General features: G+C 43.3%; 1 protein-coding gene and 1 long non-coding RNA gene across 7 annotated transcripts in view; both read right to left on the bottom strand.

Moving 5' to 3' along the window:
- LOC142599166 (transcription factor RFX3-like) overlaps positions 1–19,669 on the bottom strand; it is a 162,744-nt gene that overhangs the window by 17,329 nt on the left and 125,746 nt on the right. For all 6 annotated transcript variants that reach the window (XM_075738929.1, XM_075738931.1, XM_075738932.1 and 3 more), the window contains 4 exons: positions 9,716–9,837; positions 8,307–8,419; positions 7,067–7,182; positions 6,432–6,586 (listed from right to left, as the gene is read on the bottom strand). In XM_075738929.1, coding sequence (XP_075595044.1) covers positions 6,432–6,586; positions 7,067–7,182; positions 8,307–8,419; positions 9,716–9,837 — 506 coding nt within the window. The remainder of the gene's footprint in view (positions 1–6,431; positions 6,587–7,066; positions 7,183–8,306; positions 8,420–9,715; positions 9,838–19,669) is intronic.
- Positions 1–19,669, bottom strand: part of LOC142599224 (uncharacterized) — a 620,151-nt gene that overhangs the window by 530,265 nt on the left and 70,217 nt on the right. The window lies entirely within an intron of this gene.

The following is a 19,669-nucleotide window of genomic DNA, read 5'->3' as shown; positions in this document are numbered from 1 at the left end:
ACTTTATGAAGTGATTATTGTTTGGTTCACAGAAAGGATATAAAACTTAGTATTTACAAGGATTATACTGGATTGCAAATAGGAAATTTCTTTTTAATATTTAACACAACATATAAAACATGCAAAAAATGTTTTAGGAAGGAATTTAAACTACAGGCACCACTTCCAGGAAGATCAACCTGAACTTTGCAACTGATAAGATGTTAAACCAGGGGGGATCCCAGACATTAAACTGGGAGGGATGTGGATATTGATAGAACCATACAAACCAATGAAGGGACTTGCAGGGGGAAGTGGAAACAGGGAGAAACAAAGAGGGGGGATAGACAGAAAGGGAGATAAAATGGGCCCGTCATGGATAAAACAGGTCCAGTCAGTACACTTTGGCTGAGCCCTGCACCTGATCACTGCAGTCTCTCCTATTTTCTTATATTTTCTTTTAAAATTGTTTCTTAACTATCACTCTTGTCAATCTCACTCTCTGTCCCCTGTGTGTGTGTGCTGCAAGGAACAGGTGCCAGCTGCTGGTGAGACCTCTGTGTGTGAGTGAAATTTGGTGCCCAGCTAGTGGAGTCAGACTGGGGGGTGTAGGCACCCTGGGGCCTGTGGAGTCGGCTACAGGAGTGAATGAGAGTCCTAGCATCAGTAGTTGGAGGGATCATAGCTCTCTGGAGCATCATCATAGAATCATCATATAGTTTGTGTTGGAAGGGACCTTTAAAGGTCCAATCCCTCTGCCATGGGCAGGGATGCTTTTCACTAGATCAGATTGCTCCTAATGCACCCTAGGATGTGGTTTGCCCTCTTGATTGCCAGGGCACACTGCTGACTCATATCGAGCCTACTGTCAGCCAGCACTCCTAGATCCCTTTCTGCAGGGCTGCTCTCCAACCACTCCTCTCCCAATTTATACTTGTGCCCAGTGTTACTCTGTCAGAGGTGCAGAATCCAGCATTTGGACTTGTTAAATTTCTTCACCCAGCGCACCATGTACCTGCTCATCTCACAGTTGGACAACTTGTCCAGAAGGATACTGTTGAGGGGCAGTACCAAAAGCCTTACTAAAATCCAGAAAAACTACATCCACCACCTTCCCTTCATCCACTAGGCGGGTGACCTTATCATAGAAGGATATCAAATGAGTTAAACAGGACTTTCCCTTTGTGAACCCATGTTGACTGTGCCTGATGACCGCATTGTTCTTTAAATGCCTTTCAGTAGTATCCAGTATGATCCATAATTTTTCCAGGTACTGCGGTTAGACTAACAGGTCTGTAGTTTTCTGGGTCTTCTCTCACACCCTTCCTGTAAATTGGAATAGCGTTGGCTAGTTTCCAGTCAGCAGGGACCTCCCCAGACTCCCAAGATATCTGGTAGATGATCAAGAGAGGTCCTGCCATAACATCCTTTAGTTCTTTCAGTACTCTGGGATGAATCCCATCAGGCCCCATGGACTTGTGAACATTCAGCTGATACATCTGGTCCTTTACAATTTCAGTGTCCACAAATGGAAAGTCACTGTTCCCACAGTCGTGGTCCTCCAACTCAGGGGACTGGGCAGCCCAAGGTCTATCAGTATTATTAAAGATTGAGGCAAAAAAAGCATTGAATGCCTCTGCTTTTTCTTCATCCATATTAGTCAGGTGACCATCTTCAACAAGTATCAGTCCAATGTTTTCCTTAGACCTCCTCTTGCTATTAAGGTACATAAAAAAGTCTTTCTTGTTGTCTGACACAACACTGGCCAGTTTCAACTCTAATTGATCTTTGGCCTTTTGTGTCTTCTCCCTGCATATATGAACCACAGCTCTGTACTCTTCCTGCGAAGCCTGACCTTGCTTCCAGAGATCATACAACTTCTTTTTCCTCTTTGAGTTCCAAGAAGAGTTCCCTGTTCAGCCAAGCTGGTCTTCTGCCCTGCTTGCTTGACTTACAACACACTGGAATTGCCTGCTCATGTGCTTCTAAAAGGTGATTCTTAAAAACTGACCAGCACTTGTGGACTCCTAAGCCCTCAAAAGAAGATTCCCAGGGTACACTGCTAAGTAGCTCCCTGAATAGCTTAAAGTTTGCTCTCCTGAAGTCCAGGGTAGCAACTCTGCTGTCCCTTTTTCTCATTACACTGAAAATGTTAAACTCAACCGTTTCATGATCACTGTGGCCAAGACAGCAACCTACCATCACATCTCCCATGAGTCCTTCTCTATTCACAAACAACAAACCTAGGAGGGCATCTTTCCTAATTGGCTCACAGAGTACTTGTGACAAGAAGTTATCTCCCACAAACTTCAAGAATTTCCCAGACCTGAAGTTGATGTCTGGGAAGTTGGAATCTCCCATAATGACAAGGGCTACCGATCCAGAGATTTCTCCTTATTGCCTATAGAATAACTCATCAATGCTATCATCCTGGCTGTCGGTAGCAGACACCCACTACAACATCTCCTTTGTTTTCCATGCCCCTAATCCACACCCAGAGGCTCTCCACCACATCACCACTAATTGTAAGAGCTGTACAATCCCTTACATATAGTGCGACACCTCCACCTTGCCTGCCCTGCCTATCCCTCCTGAACAGCCTGTAGCCCTCCATCCCAGCACTCCAGTCGTGGGATTCATTCCACCAAGTCTCACTACCAATGATAACATAGTTCTGGGAACTAACAACCACTTCCAGTTCATCCTGTTTGTTTCTCATACTGCGTGCATTGGTGTACAAGCATTTCAGATATGCTCCTGAGCCCTAAATCTAAATCTAAACCTACCCTATTTCAGTTTAAAACTGTTGCTCCTTGTCCTGTCACTACAGGCCCCAGTAAAAAGTCTCTCTGTGCCCCCTTTATATATTGGAAGGCCGCAATTAGATCTCTCCAGAGCCTTCTCTTCTCCAGGCTGAACAACCCCAACTCTCTCAGCCTGTCCTCATAGGAGAGGTGTTCCAGCCCTCTGATCATTCTTGTGACCCTCCTCTGCACCTGCTCTAACAGAACTAGATGCCCTGGAGCTGGATGCAGTACTCCAGGTAAGGTCTCACAAAAGCAGAGGGGAAGAATTGACCTGCTGCCCATACTTCCTTTTATGCATCACAGGATGTGATTGGCTTTCTGGGCTGCAAGCACACATTGCTGGTTCATATCCAATTTTTCATCCACCACTATCCCCAAGTCCTTCTCCACAGGACTGCTCTCAATCCATTCATCCCCAGTCTGTATTGATACTGGGGATTGCTCTGACCCAGGTGCAGGACCTCGCACTTGGCCTTGTTGAACTTCACAAGGTTCACATGGGCCCACTCCTCAAGCCTTCCCTCTATCGAATCAACTGCATCAGTCGGCTTGGTGTCATCTGCAAACTTGCTGACGATGTACTCAATCCCACTGTCTGTGTCGCTGATGAACATATTAAACAGTGCTGGTTCCAGTAAGGACCCCTGAGGGACACCACTCGTTACTGGTTTCCACTTGGACATTGAGTCATTGACTGCAACTCTTTAGACATGGCCATCCAGCCAGTTCCTTATCCATCTAACAGTCCATCCATCAAACCCATATCTCTCCAATTTAGTGGCCAGAATGTTGTGGGGGACCATATCAAAGTCCTTACAGAAGTCCAGGTAGATGACATGCATAGCTCTTCCCTTGTCCACTGATGCAGTCACTCCATTGTAGAAGGCCACTAGATTAGTCAGGCACAATTTGCCCTTGGTGAAGCCATGTTGGCTGTCTCTAATCACCTCCCTGCCTTCCATATGTTTTGACATGTCTTCCAGGAGGATCTGCTCCATGATCTTACTGGGCACGGAGGTGAGGCTGACTGGTTGGTAGTTCCCAGGGTCCTCCTTTTTACTCTTTTTAAAAATGGGTGCAATGTTTCCCTTTTTCCAGTCACCAGGGTCGTAGTCTGACTGCCATGACTTCTCAAATTTAATGGAGAATGGCTTAGCAACTACATCAGCCAGTTCCCTCAGGACCCTGGCATGCATCTTGTCCAGTCTCATGGACTTGTACATGCTTAGGTTCCTCAGGTGGTCTTGAACCTGATCTTTTCCTATGATGGGAGGAACTTGAAGTTCAGGGGCTTGAGAGATGTGGGAAGAGAGATTGCCAATGTCAGGGTGATTGAAGTCCCCCAGGTGGATCAGAGCTTGCGAGCATGATGCTTCCTGTAGTCGGAGTAAGAATGCTTCATTGACATCCTCCCCTTGATCAGGTGACCTGTAATAAACACCAGCCACGAGGTTTCCTTTGTTGGCTTTTCCCTTACTTTTACCCATAAGCTCTCAACATGTTCATTGCTGTTTTTCAAAGACAGCTCTGTGCAGTCAATCCATTGTTTTACATAGAGGGCAACCCCCTACCCCTCCTTCCTTGCCTGTGTTTCTGAACAGTTCATAGCCATCGATTGCAGCGCTCCAGTCATGCAATTCGTCCCACCAAGTTTCAGTGATAGTGATTAGATCATAGCTTTCCAGGTGCACAGTGGCTTCCATCTTTTCCTGTTTGTTACCCATGCTGCATGCATTGCTATAGAGGCACTTTAGTGGGCCTATTGACCTTATCACCTTTTTAGAGGAACTCTGCCTAATTCCTTTGAGGCATTTCACAGGTGTTTCCCTGTTGGTTCCTAATATTTCTTTTGTAATTTTTTTTAATATTAAATATTTTATTTTATATATATGTAAATATATTTTCTTTTTAATTTTTAACACAACATACAGAACATGCAAAAAATGTTTTAGGAAAGAATTTAACCTTCCTGGAAACCAATTATTTACTACCAAAAGCAGCCATAAAAAAATACCATGCTTGAGCAATGATGGATACTCTAAAATCATCTTTGAAAAGAAAGCTCTATTCCTGATAATGGTCAGTTGATCATAATACTAGAATCAATTGATGAGTCCTTCATACTGGAAATAGAATAGAAAGTATAGTAGACTGGAATAATAAACAAAACTTAAAATGTTTGACAATGTTATATTTGTTTAATAGGTATCAAAACTGATAAGATTTTAGCAGCCATTGATAATACATAAATATTTAACTATTCAAAAATGAAATGACAAAGCATAAACATTTTTCTTTTTTTAAGAACTAGAAATTTTATACATAAAACTTAAACTAAAGCCTACTGAAGTCAGCAGAAAGACTGTCTGACGTTAATGGACTCAGGCTCAGGGCCATAGTGTCAGGTAGACTAGAGCCAGCATGTAAAGGAACCCATTTTAATCTTAAAATTAATAAAAACTTAGAATTTGCAATGACAAAAGCATATTCCATAGGGAAATATATTCTTAAAACTTCTAGAGACTTTCCTATATGCCGTGAAATATCCACTCGCCTTTTCTTTAAATACAATGCTTACATCAACGACACCAAGCTGTGAGGTGTGATCAACACGCTGGAGGGAAGGGATGCCATCCAGAGGGACCTTGACAGGCTGGAGAGGTGGGCCCGTGCTAAAGTTCAACAAGGCCAACGGCAAGCTCCTGCACATGGGTTGGGGCAATCCCAAGCACAGCTATAGGCTGGGCAGAGAATGGACTGAAAGCATCCCCGAGGAGAAGGACTTGGAGGTATTGATTGATGAAAAGCTCAACATGAGCCAGCAGTGTGCGCTTGCAGCCCAGAAAGCCAACTGTATCCTGGGCTACATCAAAAGAAGTGTGGCCAGCAGGTCGAGGGAAGTGATCCTGCCCCTCTACTCTGCTCTCGTGAGACCCCACCTGGAGCACTGCGTCCAGGTCTGGGAGCCCCAGTACAAGAAAGACACTGAGCTGTTGGAGCGAGTCCAGAGGAGGGCCACGAAGATGATCAAAGGGCTGGAGCCCCTCTCCTATGAGGACAGGCTGAGAGAGTTGGGATTGTTCAGCCTGGAGAAGAGAAGGCTCCAGGGAGATCTAATTGCAGCCTTCCAGTACCTGAAGGGGGCCTACAGGAAAGATGAAGGAGGAATGTTTACAAGGGCAAGTAGTGATAGCAGAAGAGGTAATGGGTTTAAGCTGAAGGAGGGTCGATTTAGATTAGATGTTAGAAAGAAATTCTTCACTGTGAGGGTGGTGAGGCACTGGAACAGGTTGCCAAAAGAAGTTGTGGCAGCCCCATCCCTGGAAGTGTTTGAGGCCAGGTTGGATGAGGCTTTGAGCCACCTGGTCTAGTGGAGGGTGTCCCTGTCCATGGTATGCAGATTGGATCTAGATGATCTTTGAGGTCCCTTCCAACCCAAACCATTCTATGATTTTATGATTCTATACCTCCAGTACACCTTCCTACTCAACAGAATTAAAGATGACGCACACTACGCTTACATCCTTCAAAATCATTCCCAAAAGTTTCATGAGGCACAAAAAAATCACCACATAAACCAAACCAAACCAAACCAAACCAAAACAAAACAACAGTCTTACGAGATGTTTTCTGTGTTTAACTTACTAGGAATAGGTCTAAGGACATCAGGAATGAGAATCTCCACCAAAGCCTGGTACATCACATGGTCACAATTACCCATCCATTTCAGAATAGACTCATTTTTGCACAGAGTAATCAATTTTCCTTTTGGAAGTCGACTTTCTATTTCACTCAGATTGCTGGTGTGAATAAATGTAACAAATGAAAATGCATTTACATACAGATAAGAAAAGCACAGTGGACTTTGAAATTGATTATTTAATAAAAATTGTAACATCCAGTTAAAACTAACTTCCTCATATGAAACTGGGGAAAAATGGCCTCCAAAGCTCTCCTTCAGCCCATAAATTATGCAGCGGTATGATAAAAATAGTCCTTGCAATTTAAACAAACTGGACAGTATATTGTGAAAAGATACTTTGATTTTTGTCATCCAAACAAAGGAAAAAATGGAAGATGTATACAATCATTTCAAGGCTGCAGTTTGACATATACCAATAGCCTATATGTCAAATAGCAGACAACACAAATTTAACCTGAAAAACTACTGATATCAGAAAAGATTCTTAGCCTACATGTAAAACTAAGACTTTATTTGATTTGACTCCTCCTGTTATATTATGATGTTGAACCATAAACAAAAAGAGACATTTACTGACCTCAGTTCAATAATAGCTGTATCGTCAGCTGGAGCAGCGGGAGAATAGCGCCAGAAAGTTTGCCACAATTTTTCTATCAGGCTAAACTGAAGATTCACAACAACATCCACTATTGCCTAAAAAAATATAAAACAAGTACAGATAGTCTTCTACCTCATCCCCGCTCCCTTGCCCCAACTCCTCCCAGCGATGTAGCGCCCCCCTGATCATTTTGCAGAAAAAATAGTAAAATGTATGTTTATAAAGAAACATATAATATCCATTTTAATAACTTTTTAGCAACAAATTTTCCAACTGTCCTTACTAGTATGGACAGACACTCAGATCAGGCCAAATGCACATACAAGGAAGCCTCCAGAAAAGAGCCTAAGCACATATATCAGGTGAATTCACCTAAACAGAACTTTAAACTATTACAAACACAAAGGAAACCTGCTATTTCATGAATTTTGTTACTTCATTACATGTTTTAAAGCACCTTCAACAATAATTTTAAAACATGTTATTCAATATGAAATGTGGCCTTAAGTTCTCAAATAACCTGCTGCTTTAAAACTGGAAGAAAAAAGTAAGTTTGTTTTTAACATAACATTAGAAATAACAATTTAATCTGATTTAAACTCCTATAAACAAAAGCAAAACTCTGTATATATATTATCTAAAGTTCAATTTATCTAAAATTCTCAAAACCTACACATGATTACATTCCAGTATCAGTATTCTGTTACATGTTATTTTTTAATAGAATCATAGAATGGTTTGGGTTGGAGGGGACCTCAAAGATCATCTAGATCCAAGCCCCCTGCCATGGGCAGGGACACCCTCCACTAGACCACATTGCCCAAAGCCTCATCCAACCTGGCCTCAAACACTTCCAGGGATGGGGCCTCCACAACCTCTCTGGGCAACCTGTTCCAGTGCCTTTTCTTTCCCTGTAAAGAGAGAAATTCCAGAGAAGTCTTTTTGCAAATGTTCTTTCTGATAAAATAAGCGAAATATTTGAGGAGCAGATCAAATACAAGTAGGCTGGCTGTAATGTGTTTTTTGTCAGTCATCCTGTTGTACTGATTCTGATTAGAAGACATGATTTTTCAAAGAATGATGGCACTCCAGGACATGGTCTAGTAGACACGGTGGTGTTGGGTTGACAGTTGGACTTGATGATCCTAAAGGTCTTTTCCAACCTTAAAGATTCTATGATTCTATGATTCTGTGATATGAAATGCCTCTTTTCTCTTACCTCACAGTGCTCTCGATAAAGACTTTGCAGTGATTTTATGTCCTCAAGGGTAGTACCATCTGGCAGAGAAGATATTTCAACTTCTCCAAACTCTGGAAGTACTCGAGATGCATCTGTTTCCATGACAACGTAACAGAAGAAAGCTATTGTGAATAGTGCCAACTACAGTACAATTAGAAAACATTTAAGGATGATGTAAAGAAATAAAGTCTAGAAGGTCATAATGCTCGAAGAGGAATGTCTTTCATATTTAATATGTTTTAAAGTTGCAATAAAATTGCGAACAAACCAGCTAGCTATCTTTTTAAGCAAAAGGAGATGTTAAATTATTCTTGACACAGCAGATAAAAATGATTTCACATATATATTGTACCTGTATATAAAAAAAGCTAAGACACATTTTCAGAGTATGACAGGATGAAGCAGAATATTCATGTCAGTACATAAGACATTAATATAATTTAATACTTTTTGTTTTGATCAACTGAATAGTTTTTGCATTGTCATGCATGTTATGGTTTAGTAGACTCAGCAGCATATATTTATTTGAAATTTACAAGACTTTCAACTGTAGCCAACATATGCCTTTGCTATTTCTCATAAATGTTTCCAAAAGATACACTAGTATGAGGGGAAAAATGCACTGTCAACGGCGGGGGGGGGGGGGCATTGGAAGGGAAAATTCAAAAACATGCAAACTATAGCCTAAGGTTCCCAACGATTTCAGTAACAGTAAGGTTCAGCCAAAGAATATGGTGCTTCAAAATCCCAATATATTAACTCAAAACTAAGTGTATAGTTATTGCAATAACACATTTAATAAACTTTTTTACATTAGCAAATTAATAAATTACCCTTTGCTTCCACAACTAAGAAATCAATATGCTTAGCTACATCAATGAATGCACAAAATGCACATTTTTAAACATGAACCTTGGGTTTCTGGTTTTAACTATTTGGCTCTTTCAATTTATAATGTTGCAGCACAAACTCAATACACTTTCTTGTCAATGGTCAACACAAATGCAGTGCAAAAATATAATCCCAATTTATGTGCATATTCAACAAATTGGGAAGCCAGTGGAAATTAATGAGCTTTTAGGGTAAATTTTTCTGCATGCATTTTTGTATAAAAAGCTTCATCACAATTGCATTGCAATACATTTTAAATCTACTATGCAAGTAGATTTTGCATTTTTTCTTTTATGTCTGCATGATGCATATTAAATATTGCAGAAGTCTTACAATACAGAACATATAGCTTCTATGAGTATCTTTTTGTTCTGTTATCAGTGAGAATTTTAAACAGGGCAACATAACTAAAATAATTATTGTATTTGTATGACGATGTTCATGGCAATAATGGGATTTATTTTATTTATACAACAGTATAACACATCTTTTCATACCTAAAAACTGTTGATGATGTTGACTTTGGGCAATTATAGTTTGTTCAGCAGATGTGCCTGTCTGTTGACCACTTCCTGTGAAACCATCTGCAACTCCATCCACTTTCTGCACAGGCTTGTACCTATCAAATACAAAATTAGTCTTTATGTTCACTTTTTTGTAAGTGCAATATCACACTCTGTTCTGCCTGATTTCTCAGTCTCAATACACAGTTTTGCTAGTTCACACGCAAGAAAAAAATAGCATCAGAATAATTGTAGTAAGGAAAGGTAGAACATTGGCAACGCATTATAAAATTCATAAAGCTGATATCACAAGACAACTACCAATTTCTTGTGGAATTTAGTTTAAAATCTATACCACTAAGACCTAAAACTCATTTACACTAAACAGAAACACAATCTTTCCTTTTCCAAAGGACTTGCCTTCCCAGGAATCAAGTAGCTCAAAAAGAAAGTTTAATCACATTACGAAGGGCCATGTATCTGTTTGGAGATAAAGTAATTTAAATAATTTTAAAATGTAACAAATGTCTTATGAGCTCAGAAGGTCTGAGAAGGCTACTTACACTTAAACTAAATAGCTGAACCAGGGGAGGTTCTGACTTGATATTAGGAAACATTTCTTTACAGAAAGAGTGGTCAAACACTGGAATAGGCTTCCTAGAGAGGTAGTAGATGCCCCATGCCTGTCAGTGTTTAAGAGGTTTTTGGACAATGCCCTTAATAATATGCTTAGAGGCAGTTGGACTAGATGATCATTGTAGGTCCCTTGCGAATGAAAATAAAATATTATATTATAAACTCTTAATCAGTCAAGTCACAAAAGCTTTTATAAAGGATAAAAAGGACAAAGATATAAATAGGAATCCTGGTTTGGATGGTCAGATGTTAAGACCATCACACTGACAGGCTGAAGATTCTGCCTGCCATCTACAACATAAGTGAAAATTAATTCTGCCCCACGCCTTAGTGATAAGAACTTGGAAGCTTTATCCTTCTGAAATAGCCTTGTAGCCAGAAGGAAAACTAGAGAAACCTTGGTGCAGAATGCAATGCATGTGAACTGTCACTCAAGTCTAAAACTGCACTGTGCAGATTATAAAGCTTTGTATTGACTTTAGAAATATCAACAAATTCCACTCTGAAAACACTCCTCTTAAGAAGCAGTTGAGTCAGCTGTGAACATGTTATCATTTTGATCTTATTAAACAGATAATAGCAATGCCCTATGTAACTACTTAGATTTTACTTTATGAGAAAGTACCCATAAGAAGCAAGCATCCAAGGTTCTGGTAATTCCAGACATATTTAACTATACAACAACATAGGACATGGTATATAGAAGAAGTATACTTTTCCAGAGAAGACCTCTTAGCCTGATTAACATAAAGTATGATAACTTTAGGAATGTTAATACTTGGAAAAAAAAACCTTCTGTCACCATCTTTATATATAGGACTTCAATATGAAGCTTGGTTATTGTAAAGGCCCAGAATAAAGTCCCTCCTGAAATCAACAGCACAACTGAAATCAACTTTAAGAAGACAAAAGTTTAATCTCTAGTATCACGGTAGCATTGAACTCTTATGGATAAACTTAACGTCACTTAATAAATCTATTTGCAATCCAAAAATTTAATTTTGTAAGAATTTTTAACTTTATTTTCATTATACATTATCATTAAAAATAATATAACAGAATCATAGAATCATAGAGCCATAGAATCATTTGGGTTGGAAGGGACCTCAAAGATCATCTAAATCCAATCTGCATACCATGGACAGGGACACCCTCCACTAGACCACGTTGCCCAAAGCCTCATCCAACCTGGCCTTAAACACTTCCAGGGATGGGGCATCCACAACCTCTCTGGGCAACCTGTTCCAGTGCCTCACCACCCTCACAGGGAAGAATTTCACTTCCTCACAGGGAAGAATTTCTTCCTAACATCTAATCTAAATCGACCCTCCTTCAACTTAAACCCATTACCCCTTGTCTGGTCACTACACTCCCTGATAAACAGTCCTTCACCATTTTTCCTGTAGGCCCTTGTGGTGGGTTGACCCTGGCTGAGGGCCAGGTGCCCACCAGAGCCGCTCTATCACTCCCCTCGTTCACTAGAGAGGGGAGAAAAAGTACAATGAAAAGCTTATGGGTCGAGATAAGGACAGGGAGAGATCACTCACTAATTATCGTCACGAGCAAAAGAGACTGAACTTAGAGAGGGAATTCATCTAATTTATTACTGGGCAAAACAGAGTAGAGGAATGAGAAATAAAATCAACTCTTAAAACACCTCCCCCCACCCCTCCCATCTTCCTGGGCTCAACTTCACTCCCAGCTTCAACCTCCACACCCCCCTCAGCGGCACAGGGGGACGGGGAATGGGGGTTAGGGTCAGTTCATCACACGGTGTTTCTGCTGCTTCTTCCTCCTCAAGGGGAGGACTTCTCGCAACATTCCCCTGCTCCAACATGGAGTCCCTTTCAAGGGAGACAGTCCTTCACGAACTGTTCCAGCGTGGGTCTCTCCCACGGGGTGCAGACCTTCAGGAGCAGACTGCTCCAGCGTGGGTCCCCCATGGGGTCACAAGTCCTGTCAGCAAACCTGCTCTGGCGTGGGATCCTCTCTCCATGGGTCTACAGGTCCAGCCAGGAGCTTGCTTCAGCCTGGGCTTCCCACGGGGCCACAGCCTCCTTCAGGTGCCTCCACCTGCTCTGGCATGGGGTCCTCCACGGGCTGCAGGTGGAATCTCTACACCCCCTCATCCTCCCTCCATGGGCTGCTGCAGGGGGACAGCCTGCCTCACCATGGTCTTCACCACAGGCTGCAGGGGGATCTCTGCTCCGGCGCCCATGGACTTGTGCACCTTCCCGTTCCTTAGATATTCTCGAACCTGATCTTCTCCTACAGTGGGTGGTTCTTCATTCTCCTTGTCCCTGCCTTCTGTGACCTGGGCAGTGTGGCTCAAGCATTTGTCAGTGAAGACTGAGGCAAAGAAGTCGTTGAGTACCTCAGTCTTCTCCATATCCTGGGTAACCAGGTCACCCGTTTCATTCCGGAGGGGACCCACATTTTCCCTCATCCTCCTCTTATCACTAACATACCTATAGAAGCTTTTCTTGTTGTCCTTGACATCCCTGGCCAGATTTATTTCTGTCAGGGCTTTGGCTCTCCTAACCTGATCCCTGGCTGCTTGGACAGTTTCTCTGTATTCCTCCCAGGCTACCTGCCCTTGCTTCCACCCTCTGAAGGCTTCCTGTTTTTGTTTGACTTTGCCCAGGAGCTCCTTGTTCATCCACGTGGGCTTCTTGGTGTTTTTGCTTGACTTCCTCTTTGTTGGGATGCATCTCTCCTGAGCTTGGAGGAGGTGACCCTTGAATATTAGCCAGCTGTCTTGAGTCCTTCTTTCCCTCCAGGGCTTTGTCCCATGGTATTCTACCAAGCAGATCCCTGGAGAGGCCAAAATCTGCTCTTTTGAACTCCAGGGTAGCGAGCTTGCTGTGCACCCTCCTCGCTGCCCTAAGGATCTTGAATGCCACCATTTCATGGTCCCTGCAGCCAAGGCTGCCCTTGAGCTTGACATCCCCTACCAGGCCCTCCTTGTTGGTGAGAACAAGGTGCATCATGACACCTCTCCTCTTTGGCTCCTCTGTCACTTGGAGGAGGAAGTCATCATCAATGCATTCCAGGAACTTGCTGGATTGCTTGCGCTCAGCTGCGTTGTCCCTCCAACAGATATTGGGGTGGTTGAAGTCCCCCATGAGGACCAGGGCTTGTGAACGTGAGGCTGCTCCTATCTGCCTATAGAGGGCCTCATCCGCTCCGTCTCCCTGGTCAGGTGGCCTGTAGCAGACCCCCGCTATGATGTCCCCTGCCCCAGCCCTCCCTTTAATCCTGACCCATAGGCTCTCAGTGGGCTCCTCCTCCATCCCCAGGTGGAGCTCCATGCACTCCAGCTGGTCATTGACATAGAGGGCGATGCCCCCTCCTCATCTGCCCTGCCTGTCCTTCCTAAAGACCCTGTATCCTTCCATCCCAATGCTCCAGTCATAGGAGCTATCCCACCGCGTCTCTGTGATGCCAATAAGATCATATATATAACTGGTATATAACTGGAGAAGCTAGCCAGGAGGCAGATTTGCTGCTCATAAACAAACTGGGCGTTGAGTTCTTTTTTTTTTTTCCTTCTGCATGTGGTGAGCAAGTGTATTTATGCATCATTTGTTTTATTATTATTATGATTGTTATTATTACTGTTGTTATTTTTATTCCTATTATGTTTATTATTCTTTTCCTTTGTTATCGTATTGAACTGTCTTTATCTTAACCCACGAGTTTTTTTTCCAATTCTCCTCCCCATTCTCTTGGAGATGGGAGGGGTGAGCGAGCAGCTGCATAATTCTTAGTTACCAGCTGGAGTTAAACCATGACAGTCCTTTTTGGTGCCCAACACAGAGTACAAAGGGTGAGATAATGACAAATCTGACCAGAGTGTGTTAAAACCAAGTTGTTATAAGTATTTATAATAATATTTAAACAGTCACTGGTCACAATGGTGTTTTGTTTGTTCACATGGCTGTGGTATGTAAACCCTTACTTGCTGCATTTATTCCCTGTGGCACTGTTTATTACCTTGTTGTTTTTCTCACAGTTGTGTTATATAACATCTTACTTGCCATATATAAACACTGATAGTGTTTAGGTTTGGTTTGTCACCTCTGGGTGTTGGATTAAGGTTATCACTCTACTGTTCGGTGTACTACTGGCTTATGGGATGATCATTGATAGTCAGACCAGTTTGATATTTGTATTCAGCAGTGGCTGAATCTGTATTCAGCAGTGGCGGAGTGACAGTGATGGCTTCATCTCCATACTTTGGGAGCTGTCTGTTGGAACCTACTAATAATTACACTTTTTACTTTTTCTCCTTGTAGAGCCAATATGTGGGGGAGAGACCTTCCTTCACCTCCCCTTTTTTCTCCAGGCTGATTACAATAGCTCTCGAGAATGTTGAATATCCTTGGGATGTTCAGACCAGCATGTTTGTGTTGGGTTTGCGTGGCAAGGTTTTGGTAGCGGGGGGTGCTACAGGGGTGGCTTCTGTGAGAAGCTGCTAGAAGCTTCCACTGTGTCTGACAGAGCCAATGCCAGCTGGCTCCAAGACGGGCCCACCCCTGGCCAAGGCCAAGCCAATCAGCGCCTCTGTGATAACATATTTAAGAAGGGGAAAAAAACCAGTTGGGGGAAGCTTTTGCAGCCGGGGAGAGAAGTGTGAAGATGTAAGAAACTTTGCAGACACCAAGGTCAGTGCAGGAGGTGGAGGAGGGGGGAGGAGGTGCTCCAGGCGCCGGAGCAGACATCCCCCTGCAGCCCATGGAGGGAGGATGAGGGGGTGTAGAGATTCCACCTGCAGCCCGTGGAGGACCCCACGCCAGAGCAGGTGGAGGCACCTGAAGGAGGCTGTGGCCCGTGGGAAGCCCACGCTGTAGCAAGTCCCTGGCCGGACCGGTAGACCCGTGGAGAGGGGAGCCCACGCCAGGGCAGGTTTGCTGGCAGGACTTGTGACCCCGTGGGGGACCCCACGCTGGAGCAGTTTGCTCCTGAAGGTCTGCACCCCATGGAAGAGACCATGCTGGAGCAGTTCGTGAAGGACTGTAGCCCGTGGGAGAAACTACATGTTGGAGCAGGGGAATGGTGAGAGGAGTCCTCGCCCTGAGGAGAAAGAAGCAGCAGAAACAACGTGCGCTGAACTGACCGTAACTCCCATTCCCTGCCCCCCTGTGCCGCTGAGGGGGGAGGAGGTTGAAGCCCGGAGTGAAGTTGAGCCCGGGAAGATGGGAGGGGTGGGGGGAGGTGTTTTAAGAGTTGATGTTATTTTTCTCATTCCTCTACTCTGTTTTGTTTAGTAATAAATTAGATGAATCTCTTTTCTAAGTTCAGTCTGTTTTGCTTGTGATGATAATTAGTGAGTGATCCCTCCCTGTACTTATCTCGACCCAAGCCTTTTGTTGTCCCCATCATGCTGGGGGAGGGGTGAGCGAGCGGCCGTGTGGTACCCTGCTGCCGGCTGGGCCTAAACCACGTCAATGTTCCTACTGCTAGGTCTCTTGGATGTGGTTCAGGATTTCTTTAGGGTTAAACAACTATTTAAGAATACCATACAGAGATCAACCCCTGTGAGAGGCACTGTGGCTACTCCAACCCCCACAGCAGGCACTGTGGCTACTGTCGTGGTTTAGTCCCATCCGGCAACTAACACCATGCAGCCTCTTGCTCACTCCCCCCCTTTCTCTTCCCCAAGCCCCTTATAAGCTGAGCATGACATCATATGGTATGGCATATCCCTTTGGTCAGTTGGGGTCAGCTATTCTGTCTGTGTCCCCTGCCAACTTCTTGTGCATCCCCAGCCATCCCACTGGCAGGGCGGTGCAAGAAGCAGAAAAGGCCTTGACTCTGTGTAAGCACTGCTCAACAACAACAACAACAACAACAAGTCTATATAATAAAAACATCTCTATGTTATCAACACTGTTTCCAGCACAAATCCAAAACATAGCCCCATACTAGCTACTATGAAGAAAATTCAGCTGAAACCAGGACAGCTACTCAAACCTCAGTGACAGGCAGGGTAGCTGAGCCAAAAAACCAACTCGTGCTGGTATCAGTTGCCCCTATACACAAGAAGAAATACACAAAGAAATCAGTTCGCTTAGTAAGGGATGGCGATGAACCTCGAGAGAACAGGAGGAAGAGGCAGAACCAGAGGTAATCTCCCGATCCCTGTCCCTGAGTGAGCTGCGAGATATGCGGAAAGATTTCAGCTGCCTTCCAGGGGAGCACATCATTACCTGGCTGCTCTGATGGTGGGATAATGGGGCCAGTAGCCTGGAATTAGAGGGCAGGGAACCAAGCAGCTGGGATCCCTGTCTAGGGAAGGGGGCATTGACAAGGTGATTGGGAAAAAGATACAAGCCCTCAGCCTCTGGAGGCAACTCCTGCCAAGTGTGAGGGAAAAGTATCCCATCAGTGAAGATTTTGTATGTCAAGCAGGCAAGTGGACCACCATGGAGAGAGGTATCCAGTACCTGAGGGAATTAGCCATGCAGGAGATGGTTTATTATGACCTGGACAATGCGCAGTTACCCACAGATCCTGATTAAGTCCAATGTACCCGACCCATGTGGCGGAAGTTTGCACGGAGCACATCATCACCTTATGCCAACTCATTGGCAGTAATCGACTGCAAAAGCAAAGAGGCATCAACAGTGGATAAAATAGCTGGCCGACTCCAACAATATGAAGAAAGTGTCTCTTCCTCCCTTGTCCTAGAAGGTCCAGCAACTCAAAGAGAATGTCCTATTCCCCACCTGTATGGAGCAGTATCTCAACTATTAAATGTAAGTATTCCTCTGCTCAAGAGAGAGGATATAGATGGTACACACCATAAGGCACACGATGGTTTTACCTGCATGACCATGGAGAGGACATGAGGAAGTGGGATGGAAAACCTACCTCGACCCTATAGGCATGAGTATGTGAATTGCAAGGAAAAACAATCTCAAATGTGGGTTCTTCCAGGAAAATTGCTGCTCTGATTTCCAGTGGGCAGTTCCCCAGACAGAGTAGGAGGACTGATATTATGGAAGGAGCTTCTGATTTGTATCATTGCACCCCAGAAAAGAATTGGGACATGACACCCCAGAAAGAATTGAGGCAGACAAAGGGACTCATTTCCTAAGCAATCTAGGTTGTTTCCTAAACAACCTCATAGACACTCTGGGCCAAAGAGCATGGCATTGAGTGGGTGTTTCACATCCCCTATCATGCACCAGCCTCTGGGAAAATCGAACAATACAATGGGGTGCTAAAGACTACCCTGAAAGCAATGGGTGCTGGGACCTTCAAACATTGGGATACACATTTAGCAAAGGCCACCTGGTTAGTCAACTCTAGGGAGTATACCAATCGAGCTGGCCGTGCACAATCAAAACTTCCATGTACTGTAGAAGGAGATAAAGTCCCCATAGTATGCATGAAGAATATATTGGGGAAGACAGTCTGGGTTAGCCCTGCTTCAGACAAAAGCAAACTCATCTGTGGGATTGCTTTTGCTCAAAGACCTGGGTGCACGGACCACGTCAGACAGACCAGCTGCGAGCTCCAGAAGCATCATGTAACAATCCAACAGCACACACCATATCTCCTGCCCTGAGAGACTGTTATGACAGATTGAGCCCAAGGTAGTGAACTAAATGAACTCAACGGACATTTTAGAGGGATGGCCTATAGACTAAGGGAATGATATCTCCGTGTGTGCGTGTATATATATATGTCTCTAAGACAGGTAAAGTGGTGGTTATTAATTGGAAGTGTAGGATCTGGGCATGACATACATGCTATAGAATAAGGGGTAGATAATGTCCTGGTTTCAGCTAGGATAGAGTTAATTTTCACCAGAAGCTGGAAGGGGACACAGCCAGGACAGGTGACCCAAACTAGCCAAAGGGGATATTCCATACCATATAACATCATGCTCAGCATAAAAAGGGGATAGTTGGGGAGGGGTGGCACGACTGCAGGACCAACTCTGGGATGTTCTGAGTGTGCGGTCTGAGTGTACAGTCATCAGGTGAGAAATTGCTCACTCCTTTCCCCTCTTGTTATTGTCACAGGTTACATGCAGTCCCTTCAGTGAGGCAATAAGCATCTCAAGAATGTGGGTGGGAGGGTGTTATGGTTAGTACATAACAGTATCTCTCTGCCACTCCTTCTTTCTCACATGTTGCCTCTGCTCCAGCATGGGTTCTTCATGGGCTGCTGTTCCTTCATGAAATATCCAACTGCTCCAGCATGGTCTGTTCCACAAGCTGCTATGTGAATACCATTTCTGGCACCATGGAGCACCTCCTCCCCCTCCTTCTTCTCTGGCCTTGGCATTCATACTGCTGGGTTTTTTCCCCTCCTCCTCTGTGTGTCTGGTGGTTTTTGCCCTGTCTTAAGAATGTTTTCACAGAGGCATCATTAGCTTCGTTGATTGGCTCAGCTTTGGCCTGCATTGGGTCTGTTGCTGAGCCATCTGGAACCAGCTGTATCCAGCACAGGGCAGCCCCTTATCCACTACCAAAACCTTGCTACATATACCCAGTACAATGTGACACAAGTAGGAAAGTTGCATGACCTTTCAAATTAAGAAAGAATGAAGAAAAGTGATCTGTAGCATAAATTCAGCCTACACTGTTTGTCAAGAAGTCAAGAACTAGAAGTGTCTATCCAATTAGATGTGACTGATGTAGGAGGAATAAAATTGATACAACTGAACAGAAAAAGCTAACACAGTTGACAGCTGATTCTAAAGGACTTAAGATAAATAACATTTCCCAGTTTGAGTAATCAGAAGGGAAAAAGAAACATGGTTCTTAGATTGTCTTTTCTCTGAATGTCTTATAAGAGAACTGTCACACATATTATTTTTTTTTAGTTTTTAAATAAAACTAGAAACATTAATAAAACTGGAAAATAAGAAAGATTACTCCTAATGATTCAAACTATAGTATTAAGTCCTTTTTCTTATGTTAAAACATGTTAGAGTTCTGAATACTGTAAGATAAATTTTATACAAATATACAGATATATATCAAACTTCTCAAATATATACTAAGCATGCTTCATAACTCTGGCAGAAGTCTTAGTTTGGAAATACACAGTGTTTAAAAAATGCAATGCAGCTAAATGCATGCTTGTGTGTGTTTGTTTTTCTTACATGTGGCTCTTTTATCCTCCCCTCCATCCCCCAAAACCGTAATTTCTGAGGTGTAGTACATACATAAGAATCTTGATTTGCATTAAAATAAACAAGCAAATATATGGATATTTTCAAGCTTTCCCCTCCACCCATGCACATTTCAGGGGAAAATTTGACCAAACTGTATCCTAAAAACTGCAAAATAA

This window comes from Balearica regulorum, chromosome W (assembly GCF_011004875.1).
Source record: "Balearica regulorum gibbericeps isolate bBalReg1 chromosome W, bBalReg1.pri, whole genome shotgun sequence".
Taxonomy (NCBI): domain Eukaryota; kingdom Metazoa; phylum Chordata; class Aves; order Gruiformes; family Gruidae; genus Balearica; species Balearica regulorum.
This window is presented reverse-complemented; position numbering and strand designations above follow the sequence as displayed.